At 34.8% G+C, this 24,922-nt stretch overlaps 2 protein-coding genes across 2 annotated transcripts; both read left to right on the top strand.

The window, feature by feature from the left end:
- The first annotated feature begins 13,628 nt into the window (after positions 1-13,628).
- On the top strand, positions 13,629-18,981 carry LOC136823235 (3-hydroxyanthranilate 3,4-dioxygenase-like). Its single transcript, XM_067079416.1, has 11 exons — positions 13,629-13,775; positions 14,182-14,260; positions 14,668-14,751; positions 15,007-15,069; positions 15,419-15,459; positions 16,236-16,369; positions 16,918-16,994; positions 17,295-17,363; positions 18,069-18,134; positions 18,611-18,696; positions 18,903-18,981. Exons 1-11 carry the CDS (start codon positions 13,654-13,656, stop codon positions 18,979-18,981), a joined length of 900 nt encoding a protein of 299 aa, XP_066935517.1. The 5' UTR covers positions 13,629-13,653.
- Positions 18,982-19,219: 238 nt separating this feature from the next.
- Positions 19,220-24,625, top strand: LOC136823296 (small heat shock protein p36-like). The gene is made up of 2 exons (XM_067079477.1): positions 19,220-19,599; positions 23,045-24,625. The coding sequence occupies exons 1-2, from the start codon at positions 19,284-19,286 to the stop codon at positions 23,563-23,565; spliced, it is 837 nt and encodes a 278-aa protein (XP_066935578.1). The 5' UTR covers positions 19,220-19,283; the 3' UTR covers positions 23,566-24,625.
- The last annotated feature ends 297 nt before the right edge of the window (positions 24,626-24,922 follow it).

Below are 24,922 nucleotides of genomic sequence, written 5' to 3' on the forward strand. Positions count from 1 at the left end.
CAAGGCTCAAAATATAGCCTGGAAGCCAATGGACCCAATCAAATTGAAATATTCGATTACATTTCAAGACATTTCTGCCCGAAATTCAAATTTCAAAAGACGAGGATATGATCAAAATTCTCAATATATTTCGACGCAGATTGTAGCTTTAAGCTCAGACATCGTGTTTTAAGATTGCTCCACAACTAATTCTTTCCTTGAGAAACCACAAGCAATTAATACAAGCAAAACATCTAGATGTGTTCCACAGCTCTGACCAGTATACACAAGATATAATTTTGTTTTTTAACATTTGTCGAGCCGGGTGGACAGTTAGGAATAACCGACTACCCACCATTTTTTGAGAAATAAATTGAAAAAGAGTAAAGCTAAGGCTATACTGTTAGGTTTCTCAAACGCATGCAAAGTATTTTTTAGTGGAGAAGCTTTTAGAAAAAATCTTCAAATACACACGAAATATTATTGTGACTGATTTTCTACGAAAAATTGGGCAAAACCATAAGTTTTCAAGATTTTGAGACAAAGGGGCTTTTAACAACATTTTCCGAAAATCTGTTTTTAGTTTGGTTATAAAGAAACACCATCTAACGCAAGAAATCATTTCAAAATAATTTTTTCTTGGGTTTTTAGAAATTCTGTGGAAGTGACAAGCTTCCAGAGCTTAAGAGACTTTCAGAGTTCTCAGGCGTATTGTATGCAACCTCATCCCGGCCCGCGTATTACTATTATCGGGTTATTGACTGAACACTACTTGCTGATAGCGCCAGATGATAGTACCATCTTTAATGAATTAAAGTAAGTAAAGTGAATCTCTTAAGTAAGATTTGAAGCCGCTAATCCTACCTAAGTTGCACGGCACGTGTAGTTTTCATACAAATTTCAGATTAAAAGTGAAACTTTCCCTCGGGCTTTAACTTCATTGATCTTCCATCCCTCTTTTCAGCTCTGCTGCCGGCGTCTATATTTACAACGTACGTAAAAATAAATTTCGGGATACAGGAAAGAATTTTCTACATCAAATGCAGTGCGAGGAATAACTACAATCCTGGACAAAACTGTTTGTCCACCCCCTCTTCCAATATCAGTGTTGATGTTGAGTCTTGTGAAGGTGCAAATATTCAACTCCAAAATTGATTTTGGGGGGAGAGGGGGGACTTGTCGGTAGAAATAAGTTATTGGGCATCAGTTTTGACCACGATTGTACCTTATTCTGAGAACCCTCCCCCGCCCCGGCCATGCTAGTCTGTACATCATACACAAAAGTACAGTTGACGCTCTCTAATTCGATCTTCAAGGGGAATTGGATTTTCATCGAATAAGGGAGCTTATCGAATAAGGGAGCGTCGTTTATAAGAGTTTCTTGTTGACGGGGACTTTAAATTTCATCGAATAAGTGAGCCTATCGAATAGTAGAACGTCGAATTAGAGAGCGTCAACTGTATGTACATAACCTACACAAGACCCGATTCTACGCATTGCCGTAGAGCTAGAAGTCTCCGTGCGGGAATCTTTTTTATCAAAAAGACAATGTGCACAGAGTGTACTACGAAACGATAAAGAGATCACTCTGCTGGGTTACAGAGTAAGTACCCTCCCCGCCCTTGCCCTCAAGAAAAAGAGAACGGGGTGGTGGGCGGACGGTATGACGATTATGGCGGTGTGCGAATTCTTTTGCTGACATAAGCAATTCCCATTTTTCAAAATGATAGTCTCGCCGTGAACCATTTCACAAAGTTGACTTTTCAGGTGCACTATGCTAATGCATACACTCAGAAATTTGTAAATAACCTCAGCTTTTGCCATGGACTAACAGTAGGTATACCCTTTTCTTATTCGACTGAAGCATTATGAACAATAAAGGCTTTAATAATATAAGAAAGTTTGAATCACTGATTAAAAAAGGATTATTCCTGTCTGACAACTAAGCAAAGAAAAATAGTTTTGACCTTTCTATCAATTTCAGCTGATAAAAAGGGTGCCAGAATTTAGGGAAGAAGTTATATCGGATCGCCCAAAGTTACCTTCATGTTTTTATTTTAGTTTCTTATCTCTGATCCTTTTTTCTGACTGTCTGAGTTTCTGAGACTTAGTTTCTCAATTCTGACTAAGTTTTCATACCTGTATCATATTTTGACCAACCACATCATCGCACCATGCAGGGTTCAAACCACCATCAAAGAAAGACCTTCGGATTTGGAAACCAACGCCTTATCCGTTTAGCCATCGTCGCACAACAAATCCAGGCAATTCATAACATATTATACCGAACTGGCAAAAGACGGGGGTAATGTTATTATAATGTGGGTAAAAGTACCCCTTTTTTAAACCTGACTGAAATTTGAGCTGTTACCAGCAACCCTGACCCTACCTAACTGTTAGTTAATCAATTCCAAACAGCGAAAGTAAATGTCTTTAAAAATTCTAGGAAGGGCCATTTGCGAAAGTTTATGCTCGTGAAAAATTCTTGACAGAATAGCATAGAAAATCTGTAAAACTTCAAACTCTGAATAAAATGTAACTTTTATGGCACCTTTTAGCAGTGCGTTACAAACAGCCATATAAACAAAACTCAACATTCTCACAATAAGTTGTCTTTTTGATTTCCCAAACATTCGTCTCAAGCGTTCCCTTACACAATAATTTATGTAATTGCAATTGCGGTCAGTCCACAGTCGGCTTCAACATATACACGTGTTTTTATTTACGTGACCGAAGTGCCTACTAAAACAATCCGGGGGTAAATAGCGAGGCAACACAGCAGATTATTCGTAAGTATCTTTTGGCATTGACAATCAAATACAATATATTATACTATATTTCCTTAATTCAAAAATCAAAAATTCATTTTTCATTCGCGAAAAATAAAAATAAAAGAATAATGAATTAATATTACATACTAAGACGCCCCCGTCTTTTACTCTCATTTAATTTCCAATCTCGGAACGTGCAAAACGCCCGTCCACCCAATATCCACCCAATCAGCTTAAATTCACTTTAATTGTCCTTTGACATTCAAAAAATAGTATTTAAAAATTATGAATTTATAATAATTACAAAAAGCAAAAAGTTTGATACTTCATTAGTGAAATATTCAATAAATTCCTGGTTTCAATTTTCAGTGGGCGTTCTTCTAGGGCTTCGTTTATCGCGCAATTTTTGCGTCACACAAACTTTCTCGGCCGCTCATAATAATTATACATTGCCAAATTTGGTTCTCCATTGTCGAGTCAGGATCGATGGTGACGTCACCTAAGCATAAAAAAGAAAGGATTTCGTCAGTTTTATGCATATATTAATTTGCGAGATATTCTATTCGCCGCGCGAGCGCACTTTTCGTAGACTAGTCGGAGTACTTTTTTTTACTCGCGGGATTGATGGTTACTTTTCATCTTCGTTATTTTTAAAATGAAGCACAACCGAAAAAAAACGAAACTTCAGAAAGTTGCGTATTTCCAGTGAGTAAACGACTCTGACAATTAACAAAATTGATGATGATGATTTTTTTTCGGTCAGGCCAATGTCTCGTATTGGGGGTTCTAGTCTTGAGCCCAAAGCCTACGCAGGATTGCAGCGTTTGGGTAAACGAGACAAAACTCTAAAAAAGCTGGTGTTTTGACGCGCTTCCGTGCTCTCGAAATATCGCGGTTTGAGACGCACTGTTTAGCCTGCTAAAAGACTAATAAGTCAAAGGACAAATGTTTCAAGCCAATCCGAGAAGTATTTGTCCCTCTAAGCCATTTTTTCACGTGAAAATTCTCAATTTTACGTCTTAATTCGCGAAAGTTTATGCTCGCAAAAATATTTTTCCGTTAAATTCGCGAAAGTAAATGTCATGAATTACGCAATTTTTTGTCCTCACGAAAGTTTCTGCTAGCGAAAGTTTGTACGCCTAAAGTAGGTAAAAGATTGCTCAAGCAGATATTTGTAAAAGACTGATTTTTCAGCTCAAAGAACGCGTCTTTATCTATAAGAATCACTATTAATAAGCATACATCAATGTTCAAATGTTCTTAGCCAAATTACTCAATTTTTTGATGGGATAGATGTTTTTTGCGAAGTCTTGAATATGAAAGAATATTTCAAGAGCATGAAATTTTGATTTCTGAATGTTTTTTTATAAGAAACAAATGACTAATTTTAATAGATCGTCACTATTTGTGTTCTGAATGATTGTTTAATGGTCACGCTCACGTAGATATCAATTATATATGTGTTAAATGCATAACCAGGTAGGTCCATAAAAGAATCACTTGTTTTTTTTTGTATTTTGACCAGTTATGTCTTATGTGTTTCATTGTTTCAATGTTCATTGATTAGTCTTATATAACCAGGTAGGTCCATAAAAGTATCACTTGTTTTGCTTTGTTTTTATTACAATTTTAGGCCTAGTCTTGTAGTCTTGTAGTCTTGTAATCTTGGTTTTATCACATTACCTTCTACCATGATTTTGATCTCAGCCTTGTCTTGGTCACATTGTCAGAGACTTTAGATTCATTTTTACTCCAATTGATTTATTTAAATTTTATGTTCCATCTCCACATCAGCAATCAGTTGGGTTTAACAGTATAGACCTAACTCTTCATACAAAAATTACGGGAAACACATATTTGAACTTTGTACCCTATGCTGCACGCAAGCACTTAAGCTAAAGTTCCACAAAAGCGGGACAAAAATCAGTTTCTTGAAGTTTGCAAAAAAACCCCACATAAGAAGATCTTTCAAATTCAGTATGTGAATAGAGCAGTAAAAAATACAAATTTTCTATTTTTCCTTTTTTTTGCAAAAGTTCCAGAAATGAAAATAAAGGGATAATAATTAATTGAATACTATTCTCTGATGATCCGCGGCACTATCGTAAAGCTAGAATTGCTTCGCGTCTTTTCGCTTGAGAAGATGATTGAAAGATTAAAGTTTTTCACCCGCACGAAAACGGCGGGCGTTCTGGGAGCGTTCTTGACTCAATCCTTGGACTGCGCGCTAAAATGGTAGACAAAGCTATGGCAGATCATTTCGATGGAAGTTGTTGGAATGTTTACAAGGCTCTTGACCAGTCAGGGCCTCCTTGGTCTTTTATAACATTAGTTCGGATAGAATAAAAACATACCTAGGGTAGATCGTCAAATGGCAAAGTCAAAAAATTCAAAGTGTAGTATTTTTTTGTGAAAATTTAATCTATTGGAAGACATTTTGCGCAAATTTTAACCTCCTAGGTAAAAAATCCAGCATTCCCCAGGGGGGTCTTTGATTCGCACTAAAGCGAAAAATGAGTAAATATGGCATTTTTTGCCCATTTTAAGACTATAAAAGGCCAGTAAAGGGTCAAAATGGTTTCTAAATGGTGTCTTGTACTAATATTCAACACAAAAAGACAAAATAACCCCAGCGAGATCGCTCAATGTTTCAATTTCAGGCTAAAAAGGCTGATTTTCTCCGATTCTGGGTAGCAAAATGCATGAAAGCAGCATTTTTTAACAACTTTTAAACTTTTTAAGGTACACACTTGAAATTTTCAACAATGAAACACTTCAGAGAAAGCTCCAGGAAAAATCAAACTTGAGTTTTCAAAAATTTCCTATAAATCCATAATGGCGCCCTAGAAATTGAGTTTTCATGCTAAATGCCAATATTTCAAGCTAAAACTTGGTTTTCTTGGGCTAAAATCTCAAAAATGATTTCACATGATGTCCTAGAATCTTTGGATCTTGGAAGTATTCTGAAAATACTCTGGGAGAATCAAAATGGTTTGGGTGGTCAGAAATTTGCCCTAGTCGGCCATTATGGTATTGCATTTCCAACTAAAACCCGATAGAGATAAAGTCTAATTTTCTCAGGCTACAATCTCAGAATCTTGTGTTCTCTGTGTTCTTGTGTCCACTACGATGGGAAAAATAAATTCTAAAATAGTAAGACTGAATCTTGTGTTCTCTGTGTTCTTGTGTCCACCACGATGGAAAAAAATATATTCTAAAATAGTAAACCTGAATCTTGTGTTTTCTGTGTTCTTGTGTCCCCACAATGGGAAAAATAAATTCTAAAATAGTAAGACAGAATCTGGTGTTCTCTGTGTTCTTGTGTCCACTACGATGGGAAAAATCAATTCTAAAATAGTAAGACTGAATCTTGTGTTCTCTGTGTTCTTGTGTCCACCACGATGGAAAAAAATAAATTCTAAAATAGTAAACCTGAATCTTGTGTTTTCTGTGTTCCTGTGTCCACTACGATGGGAAAAATAAATTCTAAAATAGTAAGACTGAATCTTGTGTTCTCTGTGTTCTTGTGTCCACCACGATGGAAAAAAATAAATTCTAAAATAGTAAACCTGAATCTTGTGTTTTCTGTGTTCTTGTGTCCCCACGATGGGAAAAATAAATTCTAAAATAGTAAGACTGAATCTTGTGTTCTCTGTGTTCTTGTGTCCACCACGATGGGAAAAATAAATTCTAAAATAATAAAGCTGAATCTTGTGTTCTATGTGTCCTGTGTCCACTACGATGGGAAAAATAAATTCTAAAATAGTAAGACTGAATCTTGTGTTCTCTGTGTTCTTGTGTCCACCACGATGGAAAAAAATAAATTCTAAAATAGTAAACCTGAATCTTGTGTTTTCTGTGTTCTTGTGTCCCCACGATGGGAAAAATAAATTCTAAAATGTGACTCCCCAAGCGATCTGGAGTACACAAAAGTCCGATCGGTCTTATTACCGTTCCTCTTTGGCCTCTATTGGACCGGTCTTTTTACCGCTAAGGCCGTTCAAAAATCGAAAGAGGCCGATGCATGGCCGATCATGAAAAGCGGCCATGACGAAGAGGCTTTGAGGCCGCTAAAGGGGCCCGAGCGGTCCAATGCCCGGTACGCTTCGTCCCGATGGCCGCTATTGATTTCTTTACTTACTTACTTTTACTTAGCCTCGTTTTCGAAAATGTAAACATTGAGTTCGTTTCTTGGAAAACGAGTTGTCGTGTGTTGTGAAATTGGAAAGTAAGATTTTCTTCTTGTAGTTTTAAATCGTTTGGATTTTATTTTGATATGGTAGACATTTTTAACAACCGCTCTCAACACTTTATCGATACGATTAAATTATCGATTCTATCGATACACTTATTGATACATAACATAGGCCTATCGATAGACTTTTATCGATAAGAATTTAATGATCCCAAACAAACTTGTTTTTCTTCGTATGTTTTAACAAGAATAGTCAACTAATATTAACTCGTTTTTTACATTGCTTTCACAAGTATCTCTCATGCTTGGTTTTTCTGAATTTGATTTCTTTGTAGCGTTTAAATGCGTCTGTTATGCTTAGTTTTATCAACTGACTTTCTTCGTAATTTTCACGAACGTCTCTTATGCTTAGTTTTATCAACTCGCTTTCTTCGTAATTTTAACGAGCGTCTCTTATGCATAGTTTTATCAACTCGCTTTCTTCGTAATTTTCACGAACGTCTTTTTTCCTTAGTTTTATCAACTCGCTTAGTTTTATCAACTCGCTTTCTCTGTAATTTTTACGAGCATCTCTTATGCTTAGTTTTATCAATTCGCTTTCTTTGTAACTTTTACAAACGTCTCGCGACCAATTGCTTCGGTACAACCTTATCATTTTTAGCGATAGAATTTATCGATAGAATTTTTTAACAATAAAACTTTATCGAGAAAGATTTTCCAATGATATAATATTTCATAGAACTTCCTTATCGATACAAAATAGCCTATCGATAAAGAATCTGTAGTTATCGATAAAATAAATCAAGCTATCGATAATTTTACTATCGATACACCTTTTCAACATATCTTAATCATATATGGCTCTTATCGAAAGATTTTGAAATGCTAAACGTTATTGACGTCTCTTCAATTTTACCTTCTGAAAAAGATCGTACTTTTGAGGATTGAGTAGTTTTTTAGAACCGGACTTTTTTGGACCGGACTTTCGACCGCTCTAGACGCCGCTCGGAAGTCTCTTGCTCAAGAAGGGCCGCTAAAAGAGCGGCCTCAAGCGGACCTTTCAAAAATTCTCTCGCCCACTTTGAGGCCGATCTTCACGAATGATGGGCCGCTAAAGATTTTACTTCGGCCGCTTTAAGACCGGGATTTTACCCGCTTTTGGCCGATCGGTCTTTTGTGTACTCCAAATCGCTTGAGGAGTCACAAATAGTAAGACTGAATCTTGTGTTCTCTGTGTTCTTGTGTCCACCACGATGGGAAAAATAAATTCTAAAATAATAAAGCTGAATCTTGTGTTCTATGTGTCCTGTGTCCACTACGATGGGAAAAATAAATTCTAAAATAGTAAACCTGAATCTTGTGTTCTCTGTGTTCTTGTGTCCACCACGATGGAAAAAAATAAATTCTAAAATAGTAAACCTGAATCTTGTGTTTTCTGTGTTCTTGTGTCCCCACGATGGGAAAAATAAATTCTAAAATAGTAAGCCTGAATCTTGTGTTCTCTGTGTTCTTGTGTCCACCACGATGGGAAAAATAAATTCTAAAATAATAAAGCTGAATCTTGTGTTCTATGTGTTCTTGTGTCCCCACGATGGGAAAAATAAATTCTAAAATAGTAAGACTGAATCTTGTGTTCTCTGTGTTCTTGTGTCCACCGCAATGGGAAAAGTAAATTCTAAAATACTAAGGCTGAATCTTGTGTCCTCTGTGTTCTTGTGTCCACCACGATGGGAAAAATAAATTCTAAAATAATAAAGCTGAATCTTGTGTTCTATGTGTTCCTGTGTCCACTACGATGGGAAAAATAAATTCTAAAATAGTAAGACTGAATCTTGTGTTCTCTGTGTTCTTGTGTCCACCACGATGGAAAAAAATAAATTCTAAAATAGTAAACCTGAATCTTGTGTTTTCTGTGTTCTTGTGTCCCCACGATGGGAAAAATAAATTCTAAAATAGTAAGACTGAATCTTGTGTTCTCTGTGTTCTTGTGTCCACCACGATGGGAAAAATAAATTCTAAAATAATAAAGCTGAATCTTGTGTTCTATGTGTTCTTGTGTCCCCACGATGGGAAAAATAAATTCTAAAATAGTAAGACTGAATCTTGTGTTCTCTGTGTTCTTGTGTCCACCGCAATGGGAAAAGTAAATTCTAAAATACTAAGGCTGAATCTTGTGTTCTCTGTGTTCTTGTGTCCACCACGATGGGAAAAATAAATTCTAAAATAGTAAACCTGAATCTTGTGTTCTCTGTGTTCTTGTGTCCACCATAATAGAAAAAATAAATTCTAAAATAGTAAGACTGAATCTTGTGTTCTCTGTGTTCTTGTGTCCACTGCAATGGGAAAAATAAATTTCAAAATAGTAAGACTGAATCTTGTGTTCTCTGTGTTCTTGTGTCCACTGCAATGGGAAAAATAAATTCTAAAATAGTAAGACTGAATCTTGTGTTTTCTGTGTTCTTGTGTCCACTGTAATGGGAAAAATAAATTCTAAAATAGTAAGGCTGAATCTTGTGTTCTTGTGTCCACCACGATGGGAAAAATAAATTTTAAAATAGTAAGACTGAATCTTGTGTTCTCTGTGTTCTTGTGTCCCAACGATAGGAAAAATAAATTTGATAGTAAGACAGAAGACTAACCATCCTAGACAAAGCTAGAACATAAAAATCCAGAAAATCACAGCGCTATGACAAATAAAAAAGAAATACAGATATGTCTATAAAAACGGTTCAAAATTCATAAACCCCTCAACAACATTTTTCCATCAGACACAAGAACACAGAGAACACAAGATTTGGATTTGGAAATTCTGTAATTGATAAAATCGGACACAAGAACACAGAGAACACAAGATTGGATTTGGAAATTCTGTAATTGATTAAATCGGACACAAGAACACAGAGAACACAAGATTCAGTACCATTTTATTTAAAATTTATTTTTGCCATCGCGGACACAAGAACACGGAGAACACAAGATTCGGATTTGAATTCTGAAATTTATCAACTTTGAATTAGAATACGGAATTAATAGCCTGAATCTTTGATAATAATTAGCCTGGATCTTTGAAAAAATGGATAGCCAATGAGATTCGAGCTTTACTTCTTCACCACTACTGTTCCCACTACAACGCAATATTTAGAGCTAAACTCTAATTTTCTCAGGCTAATTATCTCAAAAGTGGTTTCAAATAGGATCCTGAAATCTTTTGGTGTTGAAAGTATTCTGGAAATACTCTGGGAAAACCAAAATGGTTTTGGTCAGAAATTTGCCAAAGTCTGCCATTATGGAATTGTATTTCATTCTAAAACACAATGTTTTGAGTAAGCTTGAGTGTTCTTCATAAAGAAATAAAATTCATAATGGCAGACTTTACTTTGGCATATATATGACCATTGTGAACCATTGTGATTTTCCTTGAGTGTTCCCAGGATACTTTCAACACCAAAAGATTTCAGGACCCTATTTGAAAAACTGAAAAACTGTATATCAAAAACGTCTAAAAATACCTAATTTGATACCCCTTTTTTACCTTTTTTTTACACTTTCCGAAAAGTGAATTTTGAGTTTAAAAGCTCATAACTAGGGAACTTGTGCGTCAAATTTAAAAACTAATGGCTCGGAGTTTAAGTTAGGATATCTACTTTCTAAATAATAAAACTCCAAGCACTTTGGGACATTTGTTCGGCCTCAAGACGCCGAGAAACGTCCGAACTTTTTCGTGGGTCACCCGGTACTATGACCTAATAGGAGTCAAATATCTTAGTATATTAAGAGGTTTTAGTATAATTTGTGGTCTTAGTATGGTATTGTTAAACAGGCTAGCTCTAAAGCTCTAAAACAGCATCTAATAACATGAGAACCAGAATATGGTTTTTCAATGGCAATCAAAACTATAAAGTGCACTTACAAACATCAATTTCACTTTCGATTTCAAGCAAAGGTCTTAGCAACGCGCGTACATAGCAATGGGGTTGGGAAGAAAAATCTAACGTTATGGTCAATATTCAACATATTATTCTAAGTATTAAAGTATATACTTGAAGCCATAATTTGTCAACTTTCAAAACTGGACTGAATTGCAATTGTTTTTTTCATCTTCTTGGTACAAACAGTGAAATTTCATAGATTTTTTTTCGAAGAGGTACATGGATTTGTTCAGGGAGAAGTTACCCTATGACCTCAGAACTACTTTTCTACCGAATTTAGCCTCTCCCAACAATTTCAATCTAAATTCAAAGCTAATTTCTAAGTTTTCAAGTTCATTCAATACATAGTTTTTGCCACTTTTAGGTTTTCTAGATCAACATTTTTTTCTTAAAATTTCACATTCTTTGAAGGATTACTTGGCTTTTTAACTATCTTATTATGTAATTCATAGTGTCAACCTCCTGACTTTTGGGTGGGGGTTTACACCCAAAAAATTGCAAATAAAACATAAAACTGGGAGCTAAAATACTGTTTTCACTTGTGTGATGGCAATCTTAAATTAACCATTATAGTCAATAGAATAGAAATGTGATTTTCCTAAAAACGATATTAAACCAACAAATATTTTATACTAGGTATAGGATTGGGGGCTGCTTAAATTTTTTTTTATATTTGGGGACCTAAGTAGATTTTTTTGCCTGGGACCTAGACCTGGGCTGAAAGAAATCACCATTTTTTACCTTTTTTAAAGAATCTTTTCAACAAGAATTAATTCATCAATACATCAAATCCACTAAAATGAGATAAACTTTTGCGGGGAATGAATTTTTCAGTTGAGCTCATCCGCAAAATTTTAAGATTTTGCAGATGGCACTATTGGCAGATAATATTTTCACGATTTTGTGCCTTTTACTGCCAAATCATGCATGATAGTTGGTGAAAATACGCATTATTAGTGCTTCTTTCATGCCAGTAGACAGTAAAAGAACAGTTTATTTCTTGATTCTTTTGAGTTTTGTTCAAAAATATTTTGCAGATAAGGTCTTTCCTAATTTGGATTGGGACCTAATTTTGCGGATGACATACCCAAATCCACGAAATCTGCAAGATTTAATCCCCGCAAAATTTTATCCCATTATACAGTAAAGTACTAAAAATTTATTAACTTGGTTGAGATTTCATTTTTGATTTTTTTTTGGGGGGGACAAGGCCTGTAAAGGTTGGTTATTGCCAAATTTTGTTGAAAATCAGTTACTTCTAACACAATATTCCTCTTTATCTTTGTTTGTGTAGCTTTGGTATTTAAAATCTCTCATATTTTTAGTATTAACAACATTCTTTTGAGGTTTCTTTAGTTTGTTCTTTTTTTTAGGTTTTTATGTCCTTCCATGTTATACGGTCTTTCAAGGTTCATAAATATCATGAGTCCTTTCAGACTTTAAGATCAGAGTTTGATGTGTTTTTCCCTGCATTTTAATTACTCAGGGTCTCAATTACAATATTTGAAATTATCAAGATTTATAAGTTATGATTATTGATCTCTTATTTCTAAAAGTATTCTAAAATAATGTCAAACCTATTAACAAGAATTTGTTGTCGGAACAACATTGGAACTCATTTGAATTTTGCAAAACGTTGCTTTTCTGTTGGAGCATGTCAACGTGGGTTCGAAGAATTTTTTCCACCAGGTGTTTACGAGGGGAAAAATTATGTGGAAGAGGAACCGGTCGTCGGACGACGTTGGAAAATCTCTGAACTGCGTATTCGAAGTAATACTGACTTACATAAATTTTGGTATGTTTTATTAAAGGAGAAAAACATGTTATTGACATTAGACCAAGAATGTAAAAGACTTGGTGTTTTCGTTCCAGGACCAACTCGCTTACACAAAGTGGAACAATCTATGGACCTTGTTGAGAAGGTAATAAATGAACGTCACCATGCTATCATGAAATTAGAAAAGGAGCGAAAATATAAATTTGATGAAGAAGAAGAAAATGAGGATTTGTTGAATTTCAATGATACAGATTCGTTGACCACAGAACAATCTTTTGAAGAATCACGTGATAACACTAAAAAGGAGCAAAATGCAAACACTGTATAAAGTTAGATTTTTTTAACATAGAAAAATAATAATAAATTGAGATGTGAGCAGATGTGAGTGAATATACTCTTTAGAAAATATCCTGTCTTTAAGTATGTCTCAGGTCAAATATACCCTTCGCTACTGGCCAATCTTGCTAATGTTTTTCTTTATCTTTCTGGTTTACTTTCATAAGTGTGAGGTAAAGTCCAAACCAGAACTTGTTCTGGTCCTTGAATTTACCTATAGTTCAAATAGCTTATTTTAAAGCTTGCAGATAAGAAAAGTCTGCTGTTAGAAGTCTATGAAAGTAACATTTTATTCCACATTTATGAAAGTAACACCAATTGATGTCTTATACTGAGTAATAATAGCTCAACTTATTATAATTTGAGAGAGCGATACTAGGACTTCTCATTATGTGTTTATTGTCAAAATAAATGTCATAGAGAAACTTGGAATTCCATTTTATATGTAACTGTTTTCAAATTAATTTCACAACAAGTTTTTTTCAATCAATGTCAATGGTTCTGCGAATCTCATAATATTAAGCTGGCGAGGTTGAAACTTTGCTCTCCGTGCGTTTTATGGTTTTGCATTGTTTTGAAAACTTCTATTATTTTTCATGGGAATTCGATTAATTCCAAACAGAATGATTGCTCATAATATGTAACGTTTCTTCTTATATTTTATGCATGTCAAAAAAAAGAAATTACAAAATGGTGGAAGAATCTAATATTGGATGCGTTGTCAACGTCGACAAATGGCTGAAGGAAAATGAGGAGAGTTTCAAGCCACCTGTTTGTAACAGCATCATGTATGTCCAGGTTATTTAAAGTCCACTATCATTGTTTGGTCAAGTATTCATCTTTTTGTCATGCTTGAGATTTTGATAAATATAATCATAGAGGTCCTGGATGTAAAAACACTTTTTAACCCATTATTTTTCCTTGCTACCTTTAATTGAAAAATTGGAAACTGATGCAAAAATCTATTTAGTAAATGTACTATTTTCTAAGAAAAACCGAAATCAAAACCAAACAATTTTACGGTCTCGAAATCTCTTTTATCGTAAAAAGCTGGAAGTTAGAAGCCTGGAAACAACACGTTTTACTTATAAGAATGTTTTTGCTACTAGCCTTTTCAGATTCTGTTAGATTTGCATGGAACAAGTAGCAATTACGTCTGGTTTTTTCATAAAGACAGTTCTTTTTGTTTTGAAGGGCAGGTGGCTATTTGAAGATCATGTTTGTTGGAGGACCGAACGTTCGAAAGGATTACCATATGGACCAAGGAGAAGAGGTACACAATAGATATTCTTTCGGCCATCTCAATAGTTATCTTTTTCGAAAGAGGGAAGGAGAACTTTGCGACATCAATGATATGAACAATTTTAAGGGGTTAAGGTTGAATTATTGTCATCTTATCATTCGAACTATTCTATTGTTAGCCGGTTTGGCGGTGACGGGCCTACTACACTAAGATATTGAATATTACATAGGCACCATTCTTCTTCATTTTTATGACGTCAGAAATTTATTTCATTTGTTTTTTCTCTTTTCCACTGTATTTTCGCGATAAAGCATTGAAAATTGAAAGAAACTCAAGGAAACATTGAACAAATACAATACTAACCGGTTTAGGTCGGGCTCTAATTATTGCCCGAAATCAAATAAACTACAGAGCATTGATGACCGAATATTTCTTAGTTATTTTACATGTTGAAAGGCGATATGTGTTTGAAGATCATGGAGAAGGGCGAACCTAAAGACATCCATATTCGTGAAGGAGAAGTAAGCTCTCTATCAGGTCTTTACTCATCATCAAGAATTTCTTTAATACATTTTACATTCATAAGAGTATGCATCCCTGCAAACTCGAGTGGCTTCTGAAAAGTTAATTTTTACCAAACCATTTAGGTCATAACTACTTACCTACTAACCTACTTTAAATTCAAAAAGTGAGGAGAATGTATTGTAGGTTAAGGGAAACTTGCAACTTTCTAAAAGCTTAAGTTCTGTTCTGAAGAGATCACTTTATTATTTCAGGTTTTTGTGTTACCTTCACGTATCCCACACTCGCCGCAAAGAAACGCAAACACTCTTGGATTGGTATGCTGAAGCAATTATTTGGGTTGGAAAATATTGATGAGAGATAGCTTCATAAAATCATGTGGCCCAAATGAAGAATTTTATCACAAAGTGAAGAATCGAATTGAAAAATAACCGAGCGTTTTTTGGGAGATAACTATGAGATTGGTAACCTTGGAGGATAGTTTAAAAATTTTCGATTACCTCGAGATAAAAAAGTGGTTGAACAACGTGTAATCATTACATCTCCTTGAGCACTTTGTGAAGGACTTTAATTTCAAGGCTTAACGAAATTCAAAGGTTGAATTGTATACCTTCTAAGTGAATACTAATTGAAAATATTATAATAATTCTTTACCCCTTTCTATAGGTCATCGAAAGGGAAAGAGCGGATCAATGGGACGGGTTAAGGTAACAAATATTCAGTTTTGCTTGTTGTACTGTAGTTAACAAAATTTTGTTGGTTTGTGAGCTGAAGTATTTGGTCGAATCATGCATTTGCTTTCTGTATTAAATTACACCTACTCTCGCTTGGAATCTTTTTATAATGCTGCAGTGGTGGAAATAGCGGTCAGTTATTGGTTAAAACCGACCAGAAATAAAACAACACCGACACAAAAAGTTTCAAATTTAAAGAAATAACCGATCAATATTTGAGTGATCTATATTAATCCGATACTGTTTGGTTAATGTTGGTTCAGTTATCTTTTGGAACAACCATTTTCTATCTAGAATTTTCATGCGTTTGTATTTGTAAGAAACTAATTTAAAAATTTTCAAGGTATAATTCGTAGAAAGAAGGTTAGAAGAAGTCATTTTCTCTGCTATATGCAATGATGCTTATCTTTCCTTCGTTCAAAAGATTCATAATGAAAATTAATTGATGTCATCAAAATGAGACAGTTTTAGCAAATCATGAGCAGGGATAAATTTTCTAAATTTTCTATCTCAGCCAAAACCATGGTCGCCCTTCGGGTGACAATAAACACGAGCGATCTACTAAAATAACCGATCACAACGGGAAAGCTTATTTCGCCCACTGAATTGCAAACTTATTTCCAGTCTCCTTTCCAGTTACTTTCTGTAATTCGAATCTCTCTGTTATTCGAACAAGTGGAATTCCCCTTTCGAGCTCGAATTAGCGAGAGTCGACTATATCTCTAAACAATTATCTTTGCGTATTGTAGGTATTACTGTGAAGACGGGAAGACGATCTTATTTCAAAAATATTTCCATTTGCGCTCGTTGGTTCAAGATTTTCTTCCTGTTATCAAAGAATATTTTGCGTCGGAGCAATACAAAACTGGTGTCCCTATACCAGGTACATACCATAATGTCAAACTCTAAATGTATAGATTTTCGTAAACATCCAAATTTCAAAATCTCCCTTAAGGTTTAAACACCAAAATTAAGTACTCTAGGGTACCTAATAGCCGGGGGGGGTTGGAATAAGCAGCGGGGTTGGAAAAAATCTCAAAATTAAATAAGCGGGTGGGGGGGGGTTGTAATAAAAATGTCCTGGGTGGAAAATGTTTGAAAAGGAGGCTAATACAGCAGAATTAAGACAAAAAAGGGAACTTTCAAAAACATTTTCCCAGAAATTAATAAGCGGGAGGGGGGGTTGGAATAAGAATGTCCTGGGTGGAAAATTTTCGAAAAATTAATTAGCGGGGGGACTAGACGGCTATTAGGTACCCGAGAGTAGTTTCATGTAAGTTTAGACTATGTTTTTGTATTCCATTATGACATGTTTACGGGAGATCTTGAGTTGATGACTGCACTCTTACTCAATTTCATGTTATAAGAGATGAGTTGTATTGCTGGCCTAGAGTTTTTGTCTAGGTTTTAATGTTCAATTTTTCATGATAGGAACAACAGACGAAGACGAAGAAAAATTCAAAGTCGATCGAACGTCTACCGTTAATACGCCTTTCCTTTTATCTGAGGTGAGAAGTGAATGTGTTTCTTATTTCTGCTATACTCCCCGTGTCACGAAACAGGTTGACCACTGTAAAATCACTAATTCTCTGATACCCCCCTTGTGTAATTGAGCAGTATACAATCGAATACAAAAATTCGAACCCTTTAAAAGTAACAAGTGAGCTTTTCCGGTATTTTGCTACTTAATTTTATCCCTGTAATTGTAAAAATTGTTCATGAGACAAAGGTGCCACTATACTAATTCTGTCTCGAGAGTTTTACTTTTTTTTATTTATTTTATATAATCTTCTTTAATCAATCGCTAGTGGGTGAAAGAAAACCGAAAAGAGTTGGATAATCAAGGTAAAGTGTTGTTCGAACAAGGAGAGTTCAAGGTATGTGTCTTGAGCATATTAACTCATCGAGCACCCTGTGAGGAGAAGATAAAAATCCTCTACGAATTGTTAGGAATATACTTTGCTTTATAACCATACGGGAAATTTGCGGGCTGAAACTCATCATTCGCTTGCTTAGCAACATTTAATTTTCAGCCTCAATTTATGCCTTAACATATGATATGTTCACGAAATTTTTTTTAAAACATTGTCAAATTTGACTGATTTTCATCTTCACTTTTTACTTTCTTTATGATTACATCCACTCGATAAAAAGGTGTGTGTACTTGTTGTAATAAGTATTCTTATACGCTTTTAATTGAAGATCATTGTGCAAAATGCCTTTCAATTCAATATATTTATTGTCTACCTCCCTGTCTCATTGATTCTATTTTCAAAACAAAATTTGAATTATGAATCTTCGAGCTATGCTATGCTAAGCATTGTGTTTGTTTTTTTCTGCTAATTTGAGCATCAGTCTGCTTTTTAAAAATTATGCTTATAAAAAAGAGAGTCTCTTCGTTATATCCCTCGTCTCCTGAAATTTAGCTTGTCTCTTAAATATGTGACTTTTTATCCATTTTTTCAACTTATTCGCGATCAAATCAAAATCTTCCTTTGGAGAAATTTACCACATTAACGTTTTTTGAAATTTTGTAAACAAAAGTTTAGAAATCGATCTTCTTACTTTTTTGTTCGCTTCAGGTTTATGCTAATGGTGAAGGTAACTTTTCACAACAAAACCCTTTTGAATCATGGATCTGGTTGATGGTAATATATTTTTCCTGTTTGTTGTATTACTGTTACTATTCTTAAAACTGTGGGGTACTTATTTTGGCGAGAACTTATTTCGTCGAATGTTCAAACTTTTTAATTTCGGCGAGAACTAATTTTGGCGAATAGCAGGCTCAATCTGTCCTATTTTGCCTTATTTTGAGCAACTTTGATGAATTTTTCGGGTTATTTTGACAAAGTGAAAGAAATAATAATAATTTTGGCGAGAGCTTACTTTGAGTGAGTAAGATAATTAATTTTTTGGAAAACTAATTTTAGCGAATTTTGTCTAAGGTCGCCAAATCCCCCAGAATTGGTTCTTACCAAAATAAGTTTCCTTAATGTATGTAGAGATTCCATGTTCAAATTAGACTTTTGTATCAACTTTGCCAGTATGTCGAGAATATCTTAACAAGTCACATGGTCAAGATAATAACATATTACTTAACTTTCCTCTTCTGTCCCATACACAGAATGGTAAATGCAAGTTGCAAATTGATGGTCAAACTGCGAAGCAAATGACGTCAGGCGATTCCATTATCGTTCCTCAAAACCAAAGGTACTTTTTCTCAAAACGAGATCTAAGCATGTTATAGTTTTAACTTAATAACTTAATATCAAATCAATATCCTTTTTACTATTAATATCAATGCAATGGTTCGCTAAATATTTACACGCTATTTTAATTTTGAATATGGAGGTTAGCTCGATCTAACCTCAATAAAGATAATTTAGCTTTAGCGTTAATTTTTTTTGTCTTCTTAGGTTTTCACTACTGATTGAAGGGTCTGAGAGTGTTTGCATGATTTTTACGATGGATCGAAATGCAACTCCGCAAAAATAAAACGAAAATTATTTTCTACATTAAAATTTTAATAAATATTATATATATTTAAATGATATTTTTAGTTTTTAGATTTTTTGATATAGCATATTTTTGAAAATAACTTTTGATAATTTATCCTTTATTAACGCAAGTTTTTACCTTTATTTTGTTGTTTCGTTGAAATATACATCTTATGATAGACGGTGTTCTATACGAGTGGCAAAAGTTCTCCCGGCTATAAATTCTTATTGTATTATTTTGAAATATTGATGTGAGTATTTTTCGTTGTAGATAAAAATAATACGAAACAAAAAAACAAGATGTCCTTCCAACACGTACCAGTTCACCATTCTGAATCCATGGAAGAAATCCTTGAAGATCCTTTTGATGACGAATTAGAATCCACCTTCCCGCCCCAACGTTATTGCGCCACCTACTATCCACGCCCTCAACAGGGCGCCACAAAGCTGAGGCGTGAAAGTTCAATCGAGAGGTCAAGACTTTATCGCGAGCTGGTTGGTCACGAACCCTACCGCCCACCCGCACCGCGCGCTCAAAAGAACGCGAAGAATGATTTCCGAGTCCTGTTGAGTGTCAAGCATTACACACCAGAAGAAATCACTCTCAAAGTGGATGGTAAGAGCATATGGTTTCCTTTTCACTCTTCTTCTTGGACTTATTTTTTTGCTTGAAATTATTTTTGAGACTGGGTAGCCTAATTTTTAATTGTCGAGTTTACTTGACGTTCTCTAATTCGATTTTCAAAAGGAATTGGTTTTTATCGAATACTTGAGAGTAAATATTGGGATGTCTCCTAAAACCACCTTGAAAAACCTTGAAAATAAACCCCATAAACTTGAAAATAAACCCCATAAACTTGAAAATAATCCCCATAAACTTGAAAATAATCCCCATAAACTTGAAAGTATGAATTTCACAGGTAAAAACGTAAAAACCAAAAACTTAAGAAATACGCCAAACTTCATTAAAAATCTTGAAAACGTTTAAAATCAAAATATAGAATAAATAGTGTCATTTATCGCACCCCCTTCTCACAGCCCCACTGGGAACCCTTCCCACTTGAAAAATTGTCCAAAATATCGTCCCCGTTGGGAAATTATCCTCCAATTTTTGTCCCCACTGATAATAATCAAATAAACCAATCCTCAATGCAAAATATCATATTTTTTCCATCCCCACTGAATTTTCTGACTTATAAACAAAAGAATCCCCAGCCATAAAAGATATTGGAATATCAATCGCCATCGAGTTTCAGTCTGTTTATTTTATCCTCAAAAGAATCCTACCGGATCTGTGAGAAGGGGATGTTTTATCCGAATTTTTTAAATATATTAGGCGGTAAGTTTTAATTTGATCAAAATTATCGAGATTATTTTATAGTAGAAAGTCGAATTTAGGAGCCTATTTTTCCAATTCAATAAAATCATTACCTTTTACTTTGACTACAACTACCGGGTGCGCCACAAAAAAGTTTCTCTCTTTGAAACTAATTTTCTCGAAATCTAAAAATTTTAAAAGAACCATTTCTATTTCATTGGAAAGAAGAAAGATAGACTTAAATTTTGATGGATCATTAATTAAATTCTATTCAGTAAATCAAAATTTATGTTCAATTGAATAGAAAAGTTACTTTCGAAAAGTGCTGAAAAACGTTAAAAATCGACCTATCAAATCAAACAGAAGCATCATTACATGATACATCAGTTTTTTCGTTTCAGTCATTAAAAATGATAATTAACTGTCTAAATGACCTTTTGTTGTAAAAGGAAGCTTGAATTTCAATGACATGAAGAAAGTTTGATAGGTCGATTTTTAACGATTTCGAGCACTTTCTGAAAGTAACTTTTCCATTCAATTGAGCATAACTTTTGATCTAATGAATCGAATTTAATAAGTGACCCATCATAATTTAAGTTTATCTTTCTTCTTTTCAATGAAATGGGAATGATTCTTTTAAAATCTTTAGATTTCGAAAAAAATTAGTTTCAAAGAGAGAAACTTTTTTATGGCGCACCCGGTATTTGGCTACATGTTTTTAAATTCAAGCAAAAAAAATCCGAAAACAGGCTCAAAGATGCTCATAGCGTCAGCCCCCCCTGCTGGTTGGGGGGGGGGTTACACCCTAAATGTTTCCCAAAAAAGGAGGGGGCTGGAAGTACACCAATTCTATGGGGAGACCTATGTACTTGGTGGAGCTAAAAACTCATCACTTAACGTGGGGGCTAAAATAACTCAGCTTAATAGTTGGCTTCAATTACTCAAATTGAAGCTCATGAATCTGAAAATTTTTCGAAAGTGTGCAAAATATTTTATCTTAAACCTAGAACTGAACGCAATTTACATTGACAAACCCTTTTTTACGGGATCAATTTTTTGAAAGTGTATAGCGTCAAAAGTCCTGGGGGCTACCAAAAAATACATGAATCTTTGGGGGGACTTAAAACTCAGGGGGGACCTAATTTTTGCCTGGGACCTAAACCCAGGCTGACGCTATGGATGCTTAGGTCGCGCTTAAATTTGCTAAGATTTGAATTTTCAACTAAGTTACAGCAAACAAAACTGGGGAAAGAGGAAGGAAAAGACACAGATTTTTCTGTCATAACTGTCGAACAAATGAATCAATAATCGAAAGCATTTCTTTCATCATCCTTCATTCCTCAGGGTTGGAATACTTGACCAGAATGGGTGTCAGGTATGTGCGAGCCATGCCATAAAGTCGAAAGTCTCTCAAAGGGGTGCAAAAACGATAAATAAAGCAATCGATTCTCTAAATGAGCCCAAAAATTACGAAATATCAAAAATCGACTCCCTCAAAGTGTCATAAAATCGGGTACATGTTTTTTCTTTTATAAGCATAACGTTTATAAGCATATGCAGGCTCAGTTTTTGGTACCAAAACAATGGCTCTATTGTTTGAGAACAATAGAATGCTAAGCATAATGCGAGTCTGATGTAGGGGCAGACACTTGCTTATAAAAAAAAATATGTATAAGGGTCGTAAAAACGTCGAAATTCAGTCTCTTAAAGGGTCGATTTTCGAACTTTGGCCCGTCACTTCGTAAACTTAGTACCTCCGGGGTTTTATAGAAATCTTTGCAATGGCTTCACAAAAAAGTGAGAACAATTCAAATAACGCAAAATTACTACCTGGTATTACAAAGTAACTTCTTATATTTTTCCAGGCTCGACGTAATGCAAATTATAGCATATGCTTAAATTTATCCCATATCTGAGCCTAGATATGCTTATAAGTGCAATGCATATAAAAATTATAAAAAACCCTACTCTTCTGTGCTTAATTATATGGTTGATTACATTTAGCTTAGATTTGTAAAGGACCCGCTTTTTTGTAATCGCCCTGATGTAAACAAAAATTTCTATTGGTTGAAAGAAAAGTATCGTACGATATTTTGATTGGTTAACAAAATATCGTACGAAATTTTTAAGCCAATCAAAATAAGAGTGTCAGTCGAATGTTTTTTTATAGTTTCGAATGTTTTTATAAGTTTCGAAAAGAATAGCGATTGAGTGTTCTTCAATTCTTTTTTTGACCATAAAATTAACGCGGAATAACATGGTATTCTCGGGTGATTTTGGATTAATAACCCCTCGTTTCATTGAAAACACTTCAAAATATTTTGAAATGTTTTCAATGAACCTCGGGGTTATTAATCCCAAATTACCCTCTAAACCATGTTATTACTAGTACTAATTGTAGTGGGGTCAATTTTGCAATTTTTCGGGAAAAAATTACCCCAATAGCACCCCCCCATTTTATGAAATTTCCTGAAAACCTTCATTTTCCTAGGGGTTTTTGGCAAAATCACCCTAAAATCAATAATGACCTTCCCTCTATTTTATGGATCCCCTCCAAGAGTACCACCCCCCTACTTATTCCACTCCACCCCCTTTACAATTTAGCACAAAAGAGTAGCCTATTTTAGTTCTTGCCACGTTAAAACATCTTAAATTTTTGGTATTTTTAGTCCGTTTAGGCCGGGCTTGACATTGTTTCAAAATACCATTCAATGAAAGTAATGAAAGGTTTTTGCTTCTACAGGACAGAAGCTTTACGTCACAGGCAAGCATCACCAAGAACTGGAAAGTGGTTTCGATAAAAGTGAATTCCAACGTGTTTACGTTATCCCCGAACAAATCGACATGCGTACGTTGACGTCCACCATTACGTTAGACGGCGTACTCATCATCAAAGCGATCGCAAAACAAGCAGATCAAAACAACGCGGTAAATTCGGAGGAGTTTGCTGTATTGCCGGCAAACGAGGATGGTGATAAATTCAAAGTGACATTGGACGTTAGTGAGTATAAGCCAAGTGAGATATCCATTCACGTTAACGAACGTTATCTCGTGGTGACGGCCGAACGTAAAGAGGAACGCGTCGACGAACACGGCGCTATTGCACATCATAAACGTTATGAAAGAAAATTCTCTTTAAGTGCTGAAGTCAATTCCGAATTTTTGTCATCGCGTTATCGGGATGGTAAGATCACGATTGAAGCACCACGCAAAGAAGTCAACAACGAAATGAGAAAACTGGAAATCCAGGAGGAGAAGGAATGAGATTTTGTTCCAACGTTTGCATTTCTTTTCCTTGGACCCATACTCAGTCACGCTCAGTCATCAAATAATCATTCAGCATATCCAATGACCTGAAAGTGAATATTCAAAAGTTTAACTGTTTATTTATATATTTATGCTTAAAATCATAGCTACATTAGCTAGTCTACACAGGGGTTAAGGCTCTAGAGTAGGGGTTTTGCGCTGAAGACGAATAGCGTACTCTAATAGATACGATAGCTATAATCCATGCCCAATAAAAACTATCGATAGTATTCGGTACTAAGACAGAATGATTTCAAAGTTTGAAATTGCTGTCCTACGTACGTAGTTTATTTGTTTAAAGACTCACTCTTTCGTTAAGTACAATCAGAGAGGAATGGAAAGAGATGGAAAAACAGCTTCTTGAAAACAATGGAAAAACGGCTCGTTATATACCAGGTCTCTTGCCCTTAAGGGAGTTTATGTCGAGTAAATAGATTTCTTTTGTTGTCGCTATAAAAAATCTGCATAATTAGCGTGTTGTGACAAAATTCTTTTGTTTCAAGCCTGATTATGCGCAAACTTTCAGGGCTTATATTTTGGGTACACCTCTCTTATACGAAAAGGTACCTATATCTTCTTGCTCAGAATTTCCTAGCGATTTTACTAATATAACCGCATCATGACCGCACTATAATATGGAAAGCTAGAGCTCGAGAAAATTATAACTTCATCTTGATTATACTCGACTTCTGACAGTTGACAATTGAACTAGTAATCGGCAAAAAAGGAAAAACAAATTTTCATTTTTATCGTCAAATCATGTAGAAACCGTCCGATTTGTATGGCGAGCCGTGACCTAATCAGCGTTTTTACAATAGAATTTTCAATAAAAGTGATCGTTGAACTTTGAGTGATCAGAAAAGCTGTTTTTCCATCTCTTTACATTCCTCTGGTACAATTGTTAAATCATCAATTGAAAAGATTTTTGATTTAATGGATTTTGCCTAAATACAAAATGGGCTTTTCCAGAATAGATTTGAATATGGGGGTGGATAACATTTTTTAGAAATTTACCCCCTGTGACTTTTGACCCCCGGACAGAGCGTACTATATCCTCCAGTCCCCATGTACGGACATTTTCTGGAATAGCCCAATCGGCTCTGCGATGGTCTGTTAACACAGCTAACGAAATTAGTGACGTCCGTATTTGCCGCCCATCTTAGTGAAACTCCTTGTCATATCTTTATACTGCATTTGTAATACGAATTTTCAATATGCATTCATTATAAATATTTTTCTATTTTAGGGGATTTTTTAGGGATTTTGTATTTTTGCACGTATTTATATGTTTTTCTAAAAGATTCAAATTATTCTT

The sequence above is a fragment of the Clytia hemisphaerica genome, unplaced genomic scaffold (genome assembly GCF_902728285.1).
Source record: "Clytia hemisphaerica strain Z4C2 unplaced genomic scaffold, Clytia hemisphaerica genome assembly, whole genome shotgun sequence".
Taxonomy (NCBI): Eukaryota; Metazoa; Cnidaria; class Hydrozoa; order Leptothecata; family Clytiidae; genus Clytia; species Clytia hemisphaerica.